Below are 18,290 nucleotides of genomic sequence, written 5' to 3' on the forward strand. Positions count from 1 at the left end.
ATCACCCGTATCTGGCTATAACGCTCTTTTACAGATTGCATTTTTGGCATATCGTTTCATTTGAAATGTTAAAATGTTCCCCACGCCAACTTGAGAAATTTTCCCACACTCAGTGAAATTTTCTTGCATTCTAATTTAATTGCAGTACAGTGACTTGTTACGTATTCCGAGATCAACATTTTAAAAAATGATCAAGTATATTGCTTGTAATATTTGCGTTATATGCATTTATCCGAAGTCTAGTCATCACTCGGTACAGTATTAGACATCGTGCGTAACGGACAGTTTACTCGAACGTTGTATCATAATTAATGCAACCATCGCAGTTACATTTTTGAAGAGTTAATAATGGCGGATAAGAATGAAAAAACAACGTGTGGACACAGTACAAAGACTAGAAATGTAAGAAAAGACAATTTGAAAATTAAATTAGATGTTTTGAAGCGAATCGATTCCAGTCAATGACAAGCGGATGTGTGCCATGATTTAGGACTGGCAAGTTTAACTGCAAGAACAATTATAAAGAATTAATTTTAGCAGTGGGAAAGACAGCTGTTCCACTGCAAGCAACTAGGGCTAGACCTGGCTAGTAGGATTGAAATGGAGAGACTTTAACTAATTTTATTGAAGATAATATCCAATGCAGAATTCAGTTAAGTTAAATATCAGAGAGAGAGAAGCCTATTACGATCTGAAGAAAAGTCACCTAAAAAAAAAAAAATGTGGAAACATTTAAAACTAGTAAGGACTGATTGAATAGATTTAAAATCCAGGAAGAAGCTGCAAATCAAGGAACCGCAACTTTCAAAAAAGAACTTGTTAAAATTATTGAAGAGGGGTATTGTGTGTTATACTTCTCAACAAGTTTTTAACATAAATGAAGCAGGACTATTTTGGAAACGAATGCCTAAAAGAAGTTTCATATTGTGAAAGAAGAAAAAAAACATACAGGGTTTCAAAGCGGTGAAGGATCGGTTGACTTTATTGTTGGGTGGTAAACTAAAGGGGTATTTAAAATTAAAACTCCTTTTAGTTTACCAGGAAGAGGGCCAAAGTACAACCCAAAATCGACACATTTTTCATGATTAAAGTCATAAATTAAATCAATTTAGATCAATTAAATTCATGATTTTAATTGGAATTTTAAGTTTAATTTTGATACGCAAGTAGTTACCACATAATTATATATGTATGCAATGCAGAATATTTTATATGTACAAATATTTGAATATTTAATATTTTGACTGACATTTGCGCAACTTTTCACTACTGTTTATTATTTATTAGGAAATATCCTATTCCACTGACCGCAACTCACAAATACATATGTTAACTAATGGGATTGCGGTGCTCACTTAGCGCGGATTCACTCAGTGCTGTGTTTTTCCGGAACGAATTATCAGCGTTAAGCGGGGGTCACCTGTACCTCCCAGGTGCCTAACCTCCAGATGCTGCAACTTGCAGAACTTGAAGTCTCCCTTGGTAGCAGCATCCCTTTGTTCCTCTCAATAATCTTGTTGCCCTTCTCTGTACTCGTTCTAGCAACTCTATATCCTTCCTCAAATGAGGCCTCCAGACCCTGTATGCAGTATTCAAGATGTGGCTTGACCATTGTCTTGTACAAAGGGGTAATCACCTCTTTATCTCTGCTGTCAAAATTCCTATATATCATTGACAAAACTCCATGACCTGCTCTGGCAGCCTGTGTGCACTGCTCAGAGAACTTTCTATCTGATTGCACAGTTACCCCCAGGTCTCTTTCATTCTCCACCTCCCTGAGTTTAGTACCACATAGTATATTTCTCTTGGGTTATTGCTACCCATATGCAGTACTTTGCATTTGTCAGTGTTAAACTTCAGTTGCCACTTCTCAGATCATCTGCCTAACTTTTCTAGATCCTGTTGCAGTAGCATACTCTCATTACTATCATTAATAACCTTGCTAACCTTTGTATCACCAGCAAACTTGGGCATTAAGCCTGATATACCTTCATCGATATCATTGATAAATACACGAAACAACATTGGACCCAGCATGGAACCCTGGTTGACTCCACTAATAACATTAGTCCATGTAGAGCAGTGTCCATTTATTAGCACTATGCTGTCACCTACACAACCATACCTTTCTCCATTGCAGTAACTTGCCCTTAATCTCATAACAGTATCAAAAACTTTCCTGAAATCCTAATACATGATATCAAAATTTATTTTTGCATCCAGTTTCTTTGTGACCACATCATAGTATCCAGTCAGATTAGTCAGACAAGACTTCCCCTTAACAAAACCATGCTGTGTCTGAACTATTACTGCAGTCTTGTTTAGGTGATCCTGCATCACTTCTTTAACCAGTAACTCCATTTTCCCAGGAACACAAGTTAAATTAACAGGTCTATAATTATTTGTGTCACCATTTGAATCCTCTTTGTGAATTGGGGATACATTTGCACATTTACAGTCCATGGGAACCTCCCATGAATCTAAGGATACTCTCTAGGGCTTACAATACTGGGATCCCGGTAATTTTTTCCGGTATTGAAATACTGGTATTGATGGAAAAAATACCGGTTTTTCGGTACTAATTTAAAAAAAAAAAAGGTTTATTATTTAATCACAGAGGTTATAAAATCACCTTTATGTGATTGACGTCGTTATCTCTACTAGCTAATGTTCGATAAATCATCGACAGGACACCATGCAGTGTTGCAACCCGTCCACATTTCTTGAACAACTTCATGTCTGATCGTATCGTAACTCCCAAGTCCCGTTCCTCCACTACTGACTTTAGTTCAACTCCACCAAGTGTATAAGTTATTTTGGGATTGCTGTTCCCCTGGTGTTAAGACCTTGCATTTAGCTAAATTAAAGCATAGCTGCCACTTTTCTGACCATCCCGGAAGTCTATCTAGGTCACTCTGAAGAAGCTCTGCTTGGTGGCGATCATTAAATACTCTACTGATCGTTACATCATCTGCAAGTTTCGATCTCGTGCCCTCCATTCCTTCATAATGTCATTTAAGATAATCAAAAACAACAGTGGTCCAAATACTGATCCTTGGGGAATCCCACTTCTTACATTAATCCAATCTGAAGAATAACCATTTATCACAACCCTCTGCGTGGTGCCCCTCAAGCCATAGTGATATCCATCTAAGGATTTTCCCTGTGATTCCAGCCTGCTCCAACTTATAAAGTAACCACTCATGTGGGACTGAGTCAGATGCTTTGCTGAAATTCAAATAAACAATGTCGAAATTATTCCCAAAGTCCAGCTCTTGAGTGACCCTGTCAAAATAGCTAGCCAAATTAATTAAACATGATTTTCCCTTTACGAAACCATGCTGTGTATCCTACCAAATTCCATTTCCATCTGAATGATCCTGAATTCCACCCTTGATCATTGCCTCGATGATTTTCCTTACTACTGAAGTTAGACTGGCCTTTCGGTAATTTCCCATTAATCTCTCCTGAATCCAGTGATGCTCTCATAACAATAATGGTTATAGTTATGAGATGGTTATAGTCATAACTAGCCTTAATGGTTCAATGCACTCACTTGCCACCTTTAAGATTATAGGGTATATGCCATCAACCACAGGAGCCTTACTCGCCTGTAGGCACGAAGGTTCTCATTAAATAATCATTTGAAATTTCAACATCATTAATTACATTTTTTTTTCAACTTCACTTCCATAATATTTTATTGACACAAAGGGTTTTTTTTAATGTAAATATCAATTCAAAATAACTGTTGAGTTAGCATTAGCATTAGTAGAGGCATTTGATGCAAGAAAGCAAGCTTATGCAGCATCAGCCAAAAAAAAAAAAAAAACCGCTTTCACTTCACCCCTCTGTTCGTTCAAAATACCAGTCCATTTTTTTTTTTTTTTTTTTTTAATTTCCCAGTCAGAGGATGAGTCTCAATAGATCGCAGTATGGTGGCTGCTCTTCTAAGCACGACACCCAGACCAGTACCTAGGTCGTCTGCGGACGATTTGGTGCCCGCACGTCACACCTGAATGGTGCGGCATCGGAAGCAGCGGCCGCGTGGTCTCAACGGCTGCTGTGATGCTCCCGTTCTAGCGGCCTCATCGCCAGCGCGATCGTGCCACAACAGCACGAAAGCAACTCCGGCTAGCGCGGCCTTTCAGTGCGCAAGGCACGAAATTCATCTGCAACTTCAGCTGTGGTATCTAATACTGTCCCACGTCCATTACATAAGGGTCCAATCTGATTTGTTCTTTGCATTTATATATGTGAAGAATTCCTTAACTGCACTCTTTGCTCTCTTCTTTATTCCTTATCCCCACTCTTTGCTCTCTCCCAGACTCAGTAAAGATATTATAGTGAAAATTATACTTCACTTAATGAAACTTCTTTCTTCTTCAGAAAATGATGAACATAATTCAACCATGGAAGAGAACATCAGTGTTCCGCCAATTCTTTCCAAAATAAGAAATTGCTTGACTCCAGTGAGATTTTAAAATATGAACTTGAGTCGGAAATTTATGAAATACTTTTAACTATTTTTGCTAAAAAAGTTTAAAGCCTAGAAAATGTGGGCTGAGATCGTCTACGATTATCTCAGTACAAAAGTACAGAATAGAATCCAAAAGGGCATTTTCTGCTGCTAATCAAATATGTACCAAAATTAGATCCATTTTAAACGATCATACTGTTGATTGCTTATGTTTCTTAATGCTCACTTTATTCGGACAGGTAGTGTGGATGCTTAAACATAACTAAACTTTGCAGTAACAATATGTATTTTTTTGTTTTTAGAATAACTGTATTTTAATGATTTTTTTTTTCAGAATATTTATTATTGCCATAAAAGTTTATTTAAAACATGAATTCAAGTAATTACAGTACTTGTTTTTTACTTACTTTATTGCACCTAATTGTCATCAAAATTTATTGAGAAAAATGTTTTGTTTTTGGAATACCGGTATCCCGGTTTCATAAATTAGAAATACCGGTATTAAAAATTTGACAGCCCTAATACTCTCATAATTATGGCTAAAGGTTTGCTTGCTTCCTTTGCTGCCTCCTTTAATATAACTGGATAGATTCCATCCACTCCAGGTGCCTTTTTTATATTTAACTTCAACAATTTCTTCTCCACTTTACTCTCTTATTACAAAATCATTCAGCTCCCTGTTAGAGTTTAGTAAACTTCTGCCCTCCCCTTACAGAATTCCTCATGTGTGAATGTAGATGCAAAATACTCATTCAGTTTGTCAACTATATGAGCATGATCATCAACATTCGAACCACCAACATCAAGTGGACCAATCTGATTCATCCCCTTCCTATGTTATGCTATTATGTTGTGATATTCAATAAAAACATCAGCTTGTTTTGAATACCAGGTGAAATTCAGGTCAAAACAATTCAAGTGGGATAGAGAGTCCATTGAAGATAATCCACATCCAGGAATGCCCATGATAGTGACCACTCCAGAAATGTGCCAAGCTGTGGAAGTCCCTTGTCTTGAATGACAGATGTTTAAATGTTTCCCAGATCTCCAGGGAATGTGACATATCTGAGTGATTAGTTATAACCATCCTACATGAACATTTGGGAATAACTAAGGTCAGTGCAAGGTGGTCCCCAGATTTCTGACCCCTGTGCAGAAGCAATTCAGAGTACGGTGTTGTGAGGAGAATTTAGAGTTTTATGGAAGGGCTCCTGAAACTTTCATCTCCAGAATTGTTACGGGTGATGAAACATGGGTTCATCACTGGGATCTTGAGACCAAGCAAGAATCAATGCAGTGGAAGCACAAGCTCCCATTTTTTGGGATGCTGAGGCAGTTTTGTACATTCACTACTTTGAATACAAGCAGGGTCACTGGGGAATCATACGCATCCCTGCTGTACAATCTAAGGTATGTCATCAAGGATGAAACACGGGTTCATCACTGGAATCCTGAGACCAAGCAAGAATCAGTGCACAAGGTTTCTTTGCCATCCAAAAAATTTTGGAGACAATTTTTAGCTGCTAAGATCATGGCCACCATTTTTTGGGATGCTGAAGCAGTTTTGTACATTTTGCTACTTGGAACACAAGCAGACAAACACTGCAGAGTCATATGCATATATACTGTTCAACCTATGAGATGTCATAATGGAAAAATGCCATGGAAAACTTTTCAGAGGTATCCTTTTCAGGATACACACAACAATGCACCAGTGCACAGGTCACATGCTGTTGCTGCTGCTTTGAGAGACTGACTTTACAGAACTTACCTATCCACCTTATAGTTCACATCTGGCTCCCATTGACTATTTCCTGTTTCAACACGTTTAAGAAAAATGAACGTGGACTTAATTAATTTGCTGATGATAATGAATTCTCAGGGGCTCACATCTGGTGAGTATGGGCTTGGCACACCCAGGCAGAGTTTTGAGCTGTCTATCATTGTTCTTCTCTTTCTTGTTGATTCCCTTCTACTTTTTTGTCTCTCTCTCTCTCTCTCTCTCTCTCTCTCTCTCAGGGTAACTTGGAAATTTGTTTTAGCTGATGCAGCATAAGCCTCGGGCTTCCTTGCACTATGTGGCTAGTAATAATAATAATACCTGAAGCTGCTGTCTCTGCATTCTTTGATGGAGAGGACAAAATTTTTTGTCTGATATTTCCTCCTTGCCAACAACAACAACAACAAAAAAAAAAAAAACCAAGTGCATTGAAGTTCAGGGGAGTTACATTTGAAAAATAAAAAAGATTTTTGCCACTACTTCATTTCCTTCATAAGTAGGTAGGTAGATAATTTATTGAATGCCCCTCATATAGTGCAGGCCCCTAAAGATATTGAAGTTATACACTATTGCATATCACCTTCAATGTAATGTGTATCCTTATTGCATGGTTAAAAGGATTTTATTTCAGTTAGTGGAATATCATCATGAACTTGGGCCCTAGTGTAATATAATTTATTTATTTTTTAAAAATTTAATTTCTTATTTTTTACTTTACTTTGACACCTGAGCTTAGGACCCTAGTTCAGAGCACCACTTGCCCCATAGGGTGATCCTCCAGTACACTTAGTTCATTTCAATGGTATGAACTGGGCCTCCATTTAAATTGGGCAGCTTTTGCTTTTAATGCAGCTTGGTTCATGATCATTAAAGAGAAACTTCCATTATGTGCTATATAGTATGAATCAGAGCTGTACTACTCAATATGTTCTACGTTGATAATAATATTAGTAAAATAATAAGAGGAGTTTACCTCAATATAGTGCGTAGAACACTTAGAAGTGTTCTACGCACTATAGTGAGGTAAACTCCTCTTATTATTTTACTAATATTATGTGCTATAGTATAGTCTTTTCTGTTATTTTACTAATATTATGTGCTATAGTATAGTCTTTTCTGCAGATGCATTTGTAATCAGATACTCTGTATTTGATGATATAGGCAGTTCTGCCATATCTGAATCATTCAGAGTGGTCAGATTTATTATAAAATAGGAGAAAGAATGGATAGTTAATAAGACCAGAAAGTATACAAATAAAGAGTAGCAGAGTTAAGGAATATAACAAGATTTGGTACCACTTAAGTATAAACAACTAAGCAAGCCAAAACTTTCACAAGTGTTAAAGAAAATAATCATTAGGGCCATTTAGAATTGCAAGCTTTCCCATGCTACTTTTTAAAATGATAAACAGCACCTTTCTCCCCCCCCCCCCTTCCATTTGAATACTACAGCTGTGCATTCAGATTCACTTAGAAAATACAGAAGTCATTATAATTAAAGTAGCTCTATTGTGAGCTCTCTAGAGTGCCATCTCTTGATCAGATAGAAGTGGTATATGACTGTTTTTGTTGGCCCATACCAGGGGGAGAAAAAACAATGGCATAAAAATTAATTAAAATATCTCCCACCAGTGGAAAGTGGTGAGAGGAAGGGGGAAAAAAGGTTTGTCAATGAACTCATTAAAAACCTTTTCAGTACGTGTTTGTATACATGCCATTGGTAAACACTGTATTCCATGTGAGTAATAGTGCTTTCAGTGCCAACTAACATGCAGGATTAATGGTAGCCATATGATAAGTGGTGCTTTCCTTCAGGTCATTTTGAGAGTATTGATCAAATCACAGCACACTATGCTCTTTATAGAACTCCTCTCCATAAATTACAGAGATATAGTTGGGTGAATAGAAGGGGCCCATGATGTTGGCCCAGGATTGACTAATTATTCTATCATGAGTGAAATGTCTTCACAACATACCTTGAGTACTGCATGCAGGTCTGGAGACCTCATTTTAGGAAGGATATGGATCTGTTTGGAATACAAGCAGAGAAGAGCAGCATGATTAGTGAGAGAAAGAAAAGGGTACTCTTACCAGTAAAGATTTCACTTCTAAAAAAAACCCTGCAGACTTTGCACCTACAAAGAGATCTGATTAAGGTATTTAAGGTTTTGAATGGATGAATCTTTCCTTCTACTCGAACTACAAATGAGGGGACATAAATTCAAATTGAGGAAGGATAGTTGCAGGGTAAATGTATGAAAATTTGCCTTCAGGTAGTAGTGACAAATGATTCTATAATGCGAGCTTATATTAGCATCAGTGAAAATAAACTTACATGTTTCACCCATTCATACCCTCTAAGAATTTGTCTATAGTAATAGCAATAGAGGCATGTGATGTAAGAAAGCAAGCATATGAGCTTATATAGCATCAGCCAAAAAAAAAAAAAAATTCACAACCATTCCATCTAAAAGTTTGTCCAGTTCCTCCTTGAATTTATTAAAACTATCAACTTCCACAATGACAGATGGAAGTTTATTCCAACAACTAACCACCCACTGGCCAAAGGAGAATTTCCACACATCTGTTCTACAACTTTCTTCAATTTGAATTTATGTCTCCTTAGGTTTGTAGTCTGAGCAAGCAGTAGTCTTAGTTCTTCCTTCTGCCAGTCATGATCACCACAACGTGCAGTCATCCTGATTTCATCAGATAAGTAATTTTGTTGGTTGATTGTTGGAACAAATTCCTATCTTGTGTTGTAGCAGTGAGTAGTTTGAATAACTTGGAGGAAGAACTAGACAAACTCTCAGAAGGGATGGACAGGTGATATGGGAGGTGTTGGTTTTTTTTTTTTTTTTTTGGTGATTCTGCATAAGCTTTCTTCCATCATTTGCCACTACTAATACTAAAATACCCATCTCCAGTAATCAATAATAGGGTCCCTTCCAGTAAGTTGCTCTCCCTGATAAACTTTTTCCACTGGATAATATTCTTCTACTTCAGTTATAATTGATTGTATAAATTGTGCACTGTGCTGTATAAAACAAAAATACTAATCTGGTGAAATCAAGATGATTGCCTGTTGTGGTGATCTTGCCTGGCTATCTACATAGAGTACCTTGAAATGTAAATTAAAAAGCCAAAGGAATGTTAGCAGCACAGATTTTTTTTGTTTATTAATTAAAAATATCTATGTAGTAAAAAAAAAAAAAAAAAGCTGATTATGATGGAGGGGAAGGAATCAAACTGGGAATTCGTGCACACTAAACTATTTAATCACATTTATATCACATAGTATATATCTTTATTTATTTTTTGTTATATTCTAAATATGTTGGTTGTTAAATGTATAAAGTACTATCCAAAAGTTTCTAACTTCCTTGCTGCTAGATGGTGTAGTATCTTTGAGTATTTTGGTGCGAATCTATTTCTTCTAATCTAACATGCTTCAGTGGTAATTTACATGTCTTAGAGTAAGACTGATACCGTTTTACAGTTTGTGTTTATCCCTATTGAAGATGTAGAACATTAAGGGCAACTGGGCTGCATTGCCAGATCAGATGGAATTGTTGCAGGAGTTAACAATCTAATTCACTAAAATGGGTATCTCATCATCCATGACTTTGTGGAACAACTGGTTTTTTTTTTTTTTTTTTTTTAGGAGCATTAGCAACTAAGGCCATATTGCTCTGGGGATATGCGGTGGTCATTCCCTGACCTTTCCACATCCTCTGTATTTGTTGGTCACGGGCTTAAACTCCTGTCTAATCAAGAAGCGTGTGCTATGCACTGCCACTCCTGCCCACCGTGGAACAACTGGAAAACTTATGTAGTTTTTCTTATGGAAAAACTAAAGTGCTACTGCCTTCTCTTTGCCACAATTTCTGCAAATAACAATATGACCAGTGGTCTTTCATTTTTCTTACAAGTCAGAATAAAATTTAAACTTTCAAGGAGGAAACATGATATTTTGAGGATCTGCACTAATGAGAAGCATTGCAAGAGATAATAGAACTGGTTCCAGATTTACTTCTAGTGTTGTTATATTACTTTGCAAAAGGACTCTATGGGTAGGTAGTTTGTATTTTCTCCCTTTACCCCCCCCCCATTTGTGGAATATCTTATGATTTCTTAATCTGTAATTAATTATGAATCTGTTTGTGTTATATATCTATGCTAATACACTATCTTGATAGATTATTTTGAGCAATGTTTAGTAAAAATATTATCTACTTTGCCTGTTTTCATGTATCTTGAACATTATTACTAGTCTTCAGTTTTATTGATAGGATGTCTTAATTTTTATTACAGGGAGAGAAACAGGATGAGGGTGGAACTATTCAGAATGACCCATTCATGATAGATGATGATGATAACAAACTGCAACAATTAGCAAGGAAATTTCAAGAAAAATATGTGAGCATTTATAAAATTACATCTTTCCTGATAATATAATATCTAATATAATATAATACTAGGGGGCTCTTCCCCGTGCTGATGTAGATTTGAATGAGAAAATGTTCAAGTCTACATCAGTTCTTTTCACTCTTTTAGCTCGTTCCATCAACTTCTCCGTCGTCATAAATGTAGATTTGGCCGAATTGTGGAACATCTCTAATGGACAGTAAACTCATCATTCCTTTCACCATGGCACCTCCTCATATTTGCATTGTGTAAGGGCTGCCGCCACAAAGCGCTTCTGTAGCCAGGTGGGCAGGAGCAGCAGTGCGTAGCACACGCTTCTTGATTTGACTGGGGTTCGACCCCGTGCCCACCAAATACGGAGGATGCGGAAAGGCCAGGGAATGACCACCGCATATCTCCGGAGCAATATGGCCTTAGTTGATAATGCTCCTAAAAACCAAATAACAAACAAACAACAAGCTGCTGCCACTTTGAAAGTCCTTGTTTTCTTCATTAAAAGATGCGAAGATGTAAAGATTATTGTAGATCCGAACGTTTTCTCGGAAGTGTCTCCCCTTTTCCATGTCAAACAACAGTCTTTAAAGCGTCTGTATAGGTATCTGCCATCAGGAAACATACCTTCCCTCCATGACAACACGAATGTGTGGCTTTTCCGAGTTCGCCGTGAAAAGATAATCTGCTGCAGTGTTGACATTCATCTACCATATCACCTAAATCGCAATATATACTTTAGTGGTTCCTTTGTTATCAGGATCTTTTGAGGATCTTATGTTACATCTGAGCTGTTTAACAGTTTGCTGAGTTTCGACCTGTTTTTTTGTCCATTTTAGTTACCCACTTCCTGTAGCATCGATTTTCCACTTGCTCTGACATCATTGAACTTATTCTTTGATTAGTTCTTAACCTTTCGGTATGTTTATCTATTTCAGTGAAGACTAATGACGGCATTGTTTTCTCTTGGAATTGGTGATTGCCCCAATCTAGGTTGTGGCATTGTGTTGATTACTATGTTAGTATGTATAATTACCAAATCAAACATCAAGGATTCCACATGCACACACACCTGTCGAAATGCACTGATCGATATCTAATCAGGAAATGACCTATGTAATGCATGAGCAATATTATTGCATTCGAAAGAGCAGTACCAAAATATTTACAAACTATACAAATATTTACAAAATAATAAACTATTTACAAATATACAACTATATCAGGTCCCTTCATCATCTAATATTACAATGGAACATTAAATGATGCCAGGCGTGGTCATGTATTAGTTATGGCTCAAATAAATGACGTAATTGCCCTGCCCTCCTCTCCCATTGGCTCGAACAAATATCACTAGGAGGAAAACATTTTAATGTATAGAGAGATATCTTGTAACTTTACATATATACATTTTATTATAAATCAGTGAAAATAATGGATTTTTCGATTTATGGGCCTTTTATAAAACTTCATGATCTTGTTCAGATGATACTTTATAAGCATCATTACTTGCATTTATTTATTTTTTATTATTATTATTATTATGTTTTTTTTTACAAAAACCACAAACAAGAGGGTATTAGAATCAATAGTTCTTAGTACCGTGCATGGGTTGGAGGGTGTGAAGATGAAAGAAGATATTTGTTGACATTAGACTTGAACTTCTTTAGATTGTAATTTTAAGGAAATACGTATGAAGGAAGGCTGTTCCAGAAAACTGAAGTTGAATGAATAAATGAGGAAGAAGAAAAGTTGGTTCTGTGAGTTTCAAGTTGGACAGAAAAATGATGCTTTCTGGTTGTGGAATATGCTTGGACTGTTTTCAAAGAGAGAGAGAGAGAGAGAGAGTGGGAATTATAGAAGCCAATTCAGAAGAACAGTGCCCATTGAAATATCTATAGAAAAGGCATGCAGCAGAAACAGAACATCAATGAGACAGAGTGGAGAGACTGTTAGAGATGAGTCATTAATTAATCTAACTGCTCTCTTTTGAATGAAATCTTAGACGCCTGTGATCGAGCTTTTGGGAGCACAGTCTCAGATGTGGGAACAATATTCCAAGTTAGGACGGATATGCAATTTGTACAGAGTGAACAGCTGTTTGGAAAAAAGTAATGCTGAGAGCGAAAGAGAAAACCCAGTTTTTTTAGATGCAGAGGAGGCAATATTTGTAATGTGCTTATGCCAAGAGAGATTAGAAGTCAGGGTAATTCTCATTAAAGATATATGATCTTGCCTAAAAATATGAGTGTCATTGAAGATAAGCATAGGAGCAGAAGAATCCTTCTTTCAAGATATGACACAACTTAGTTTTATAAGGATTAAAATCAACTAAGTTATCTTTGCCCCACTGGAGAATTACCTGGAGATCAGCATTTAAGGAATTGGTAGTGGATATTTGAGAAGTTGAAGCTGTTTGTTCAGGGCAAGGTTTCTCAAACTGCAAGGTGGAATGCAATGTGCCATCATTAGATGGGAAAATTGCCTAGAATTTCCAGTGAATGGAAGACGGTCATTAATATACAAGAGGAAAGGAGTGAGAGAGAGAACTGAACCTTGGAGAACATTGGCATCAGTGAAGAAGTTAGAAGAAAGAGAGGGCCATCACTCGCAGTGACGGACAGAGATAAAACTGGATACCCAATTACAGAAAACAGTTGGCGAACCATAAGATGGAAGCTTATTTAGACCTTTATGCCAAACATGATCTGAAGTCTTTAAAATATCAAGTGTAACAGCTTCACCAAGCATTTCCATTAATTTGTCCACAGATGGGTAACATGAGCCAGAATATCACCAGTGGATCGACACTGACAGAATCCATACTGTCGATCGTTGATTAGATGGAAGGTTTCTAGAAAGTTTAAGAGATGGTGGTTAATTGATTTCTCCATTACTTTAGAAAGGGTATAGGTGGTTGCAGTGGGACCATACTTGGGTGTAAGGGGGTTGTTTGTCACCCTTTTTAGGAACTGGCTGGATATGGGCAAATTTTCAAGCAGAAGGAACAACACCTTTGGAATAAAGTGAAAAAAGACTACACAGAACATGAGTAAGTTCAGGAGTGCAGGTTTTAAGAACAAGTGGAGAAATACCATCAGGATCTGGAGCTTTCTTAGCATCAAGATAGTTCAAAATCCTTCTGTCCTCATTTTGACAGACAACCACAGGAAGCATTGAATGGAGTGTACTGGAAATGATGGGAAGTGGTTTGCCAAAATCATTAATACACAAGCTGGAAGAAAATTAGAATGCTAGCAGGCCAGCTTGATCCTTGACTGAAGTGGCAATAGAACCCATCTGGTTTTGACAGAGGTGGGAGCAGAGATGGGCAAAAATTGCGGCCAATAGCTTTGGTAAGAGAGCAGAATGCTCGTCTACCATTTGGGCAAGAAGCAAGTTTCCTTCTCTTAGCCTGTTAGAAATCTAGTTTGGACTGATTAATAACTGCTTTACAGTTGTTTTGAGCTTTGGTGTAGGCATAAAATGAACCTGTAGTTTTGGATACGAGCCAATTACGATATGTGAAATACTTCTCTAGAACATTTATTGGAAAACCAAGGTTTAGAAAAAGGAAGAGATTTTAAGATGGAGTGTAGAATAAAGGATTCCATCCCTACAAGAATAATTTCACTGATTTAGTCTGGGCAAACAGTGACATTAGAAGTTTTAAAACAGTAATGCGGCCAAGGAAGAAAAGTCTCGCAGATCATCCCAATCTGCATTCTTGTAATGCTAAACAACACAAGGTTGGGAGTGGCCTTGAGAGAAAGGCTCCACTAGAGAAGAGACAATCACCATGTTGTGATCTGAGGTACCTAGAGAACCACTCACCTTGACTGTTTACTTAGAAGGGGTTGTTTGTGAGAAAATGTTCAAGTGTGTTGGCTGTATGGTTAGGATTGTCAGGTATTCTGTAGGTAAATGAACAAACAATTTGTGCGAGGTCATTAGTAATTGCAAAAGCCTCAGCATCTCGACCAGCTGGGTCAGTGTTACTAGAGAATGGAAGCCAGCTGGAGTTTTGAACATTAAAATCACCAAGGAAAATTACTTCACTGTTAGTTATTTGGGTTCAAAGGGTTCTAAGTGATTAATGGAGTTGGAGGAACAATAGAGGAACAGATGAATTTGACAAAATGTGGTAGAGAGATTTAAGCCGGAGAAGATCAAAGAGGAGATTTCAAATTACTAAGACTCTGACAGGGAATATCAGAACCGACTTGTGCACAGGCTGTATGGTTAGGATTGTCAGGTATTCTGTAGGTAAATGAACAAACAATCTGTGCGAGGTCATTAGTAATTGCGTTGTACAATTCCTTTGAACAAAAGGAATTGTACAACGAATAATTTGGACAACCGTAATGAGCAGTGGTTGAATCAACCTATAACAGATTCTGTCAGAAAAAGTACATGGGGTTTGGCAGATTGTAAGTAGAAATGGACATCATTGAGATCAGAAATGAGTTACTGGTGTATTCAGTAGTAAGAAAAGGTGGGGGGGGGTTACGTGCTGTATGAAATAATGAAATTTTTGGATATGGTGTACATATGATAAGAATATACCCAGCACCCCGACATAATGTGGCCTCGATAATGACCCCCGCATACGCTCCTCGGACTCCTTCCAGTCACTAAAAGTAATGAACTCTATAACAAACTATTCACTCTGAGAACTTCGTAAAGCCATTTCACAGATGAAGCAAAGTGCAGCAGGTCCAGATGAAATATTATACATGATGGTGCAAAAATAGATGAGAAATCATCGATATCGTTGCTCCTCTTATATAACAGGATATACCTAGAAAATTCCTTTTTGAATCAGTGGTGTCGTGCAATAGTCTAAGCCTTTCCAAAATCAGTTAAAGATCCTACAAATCTGAATCACTATCGCCCAATAGCTTTAACTAGCTACCTTGGAAAAATACTTGAAAAATGGTAAATGTCCAACTAATGTGGTTCTTAGAAACCCATAACCTACTAAATTCAGCCCATTGTGATTTTAGAAAAAAATAGATCCACTTTAGACTTAATCATTAAAGCAGAACACAACATAATAACTGGTTTGCTAAGGAAACAACACTTAGTAATGATATGTTTCAATATAGAAAAGGCATACGACACAGCATGGCAATATGGAATATTGACTTATAATAACTTTGGCATGAGGCGACATCTCCCAATATATATCCAACATTTTTTTGCAGCAACGGACTTTTCAAGATAGGATATTAACCACACTGTCGCAGCTCTTTGTACAAGAAGTAGTACCACAGGGATCAGTACTCAGTGCTACCCTGTTTGCCTTATAAAAAAAAATAGTAGTAATAGTGGTAATAGAGGCATGTGATGCAAAGAAAGCAAGCATATGGGTTTATGTAGCATCAGCCAAAAAGAAAAAAAAAAAAATTTTACACATCCGTTCCCTCTAAAATTTTGTCCTGTTCCTCCTTGAACCACCCGCTGGCTAAAGGCAAATTTTCACACATCTGTTCTACAACTGTCTTTCCTCAATTTGAATTTATGTTCCCTCAGGTATGTAATCTGAGCATCTGGAAGAATCCCATCAGAATTCAGCATACTCAACACATTTAAGGCCTTATACACCTCAATCAGATCACCTCGCATGTGCCTAGTCTCCAGCCACTGCAACTTGCAGAACTTAAACCATTCTTGGTAAGAGGACCCCTTCGTTCCACTCACCAATCTTGTTGCCCTTTTCTGTACCTGCTCAAGCAACACTACATCCTTCCTAAAACGAGGCCTGCACTGTGCGTAGTACTCAAGGTGTGGCCTGACCATTGCCTTGTATAACAGGATAATCACCTCCCTGTCCCTGCTAGCAAAATTCCTATATATCATTGACAAGACTCCATGACCTGCCCTGGCAGCCCATCTGCATTGCTCAGAAAACTTCATATCTGACTGCACAATCACTCACAGATCTTTTTCATTTTCTACCACTGTAAGTGTAGTACCACACATTTGGTATGTTCTTCTGGATTTACTTCAACCCATATGCAGTATTTTGTATTTGTCAATGTTAAACTTTGGTTGCCACTTCTCAGCCCATCTGAAAAACTTTTCTAGATCCTGTTGCACTATCACACTGCTATTATTGTCATTAACAACACTGCCAACTTTTGTATTACCTGCAAACTTCGACATTAAGCTTGATCTATCTTCATCAATATCATGATAAATATACAAAACAACAGTGGGCCCAACACTGAACCCTGTTGGACTCCACTAATGACATTAGTCCACGAAGGACAGCATCCACTGATTACCCACCTTATTTTCTCCCACTCAACCAACCATTTATCTATTGTAGCAACTTACTCTTAATACTATACTGCTCCAATGTATACAGTAATCTTCCATGCACAACAGTGTCAAAAGCTTTCCCGAAATCCAAGTATATGATATCAAAATTATTTTTTGCATCCAGTTCCTTCTTGAGACAAGACTTTCCATTAACAAACTCATGCTCTGTCTGAATTATTGTTGCAGTCTTGTCTAGATGATCCTGCAATGCCCCTGATGGTAATTATATCTTTAAGTAATTTCCACATCAGTACACTGTGATCACTGCCACTTGGTGGTTCCTTTATCTGGAAATTATTAATGCACGAATATTACTGCTGATAACCAGATCAAGAGTATTACCCTCTCTGGTTGCTTCTCAAACATGCTGCTGCAGAAAACAATCATCCAATAAATCCACAAAAGTCTTGCTAGTGTGCAAGTGACCAATTGACAAGTTCCAGTCAATATCTCGAAGTTAAATCCCCCATTATAATACAATCTGATTTACTGGCCCATTCTATTTCTCTGTACAATTGTTCATTGTGCTCATTAGAGTCATTAGGCCTATAACACACTCCTAGTCTCATTTTGTGTTTCCCAGTGCTTATGTCGTGCCAAAATGACTCAGCATTGCACTGTCCATCTATATCAACTGGTTGCATTTCCTTAGATTTTGTTTTTCTTAATTAACAACATAACACCTCCTCCCTTCCTATCCTGTCTATCCTATCTGTACACGTTATACTCTCCAAATTCCAATTCTGCATTCCCTATATCTGTGTGCCACCATGTCTCTGATATCCCAAGAATATCTGCCTTTGATGTCTTGACCAGCACCTAATATTCATCAAATTTATTTACTAAACTCCTAGCATTGATGTACATGCACCTGTTATACTCTTAGTTATCCTAACACAGAATATGTATTTACCTGTACCATGATAACTCTTAGTATTCCTGGAAATACCCAGCAACTTGCTTTTCAGGCTGCTGCTCATTCCAATAGAAGCAGTGCAAGGATCACTTTCACCTCTGCCTGCGGCCACTGTTAACCTTTTATTCTGTCTATCCCTCCATGCTAGCAGTTTTCCGACCCGCCTAACACTGCCTCGATAGCATCAGCAAATGTTCTTGCACCTTTTCTATTTAAGCGTATCCCATCCCTGTAGAAACAGTCTCTCCTGTTTACAAGCACAGACCATGCTGAGAAAGTTCTAACCCATGAGCCTTGCACAGTCCCTTCAGGGCCAAATTGATGGGCAAGGCTGTCATCATATACTCCCTCCTATCGTGTATGGGCAG

The 18,290-nt window shown here is 37.5% G+C and overlaps 1 protein-coding gene across 1 annotated transcript in view; it reads left to right on the forward strand.

Moving 5' to 3' along the window:
• The window catches only part of LOC150085543 (uncharacterized), a 419,624-nt gene that overhangs the window by 25,320 nt on the left and 376,014 nt on the right, over nucleotides 1-18,290 (forward strand). Inside the window, exon 2 of the mRNA XM_090374596.1 lies at nucleotides 10,575-10,679. Within this exon, the coding sequence (XP_090230722.1) occupies nucleotides 10,575-10,679 (105 nt within the window). The remainder of the gene's footprint in view (nucleotides 1-10,574; nucleotides 10,680-18,290) is intronic.

Source organism: Mastigoproctus giganteus, chromosome 5, assembly GCF_048544385.1.
Source record: "Mastigoproctus giganteus isolate SK-2022 chromosome 5, ASM4854438v1, whole genome shotgun sequence".
NCBI lineage: Eukaryota > Metazoa > Arthropoda > Arachnida > Uropygi > Thelyphonidae > Mastigoproctus > Mastigoproctus giganteus.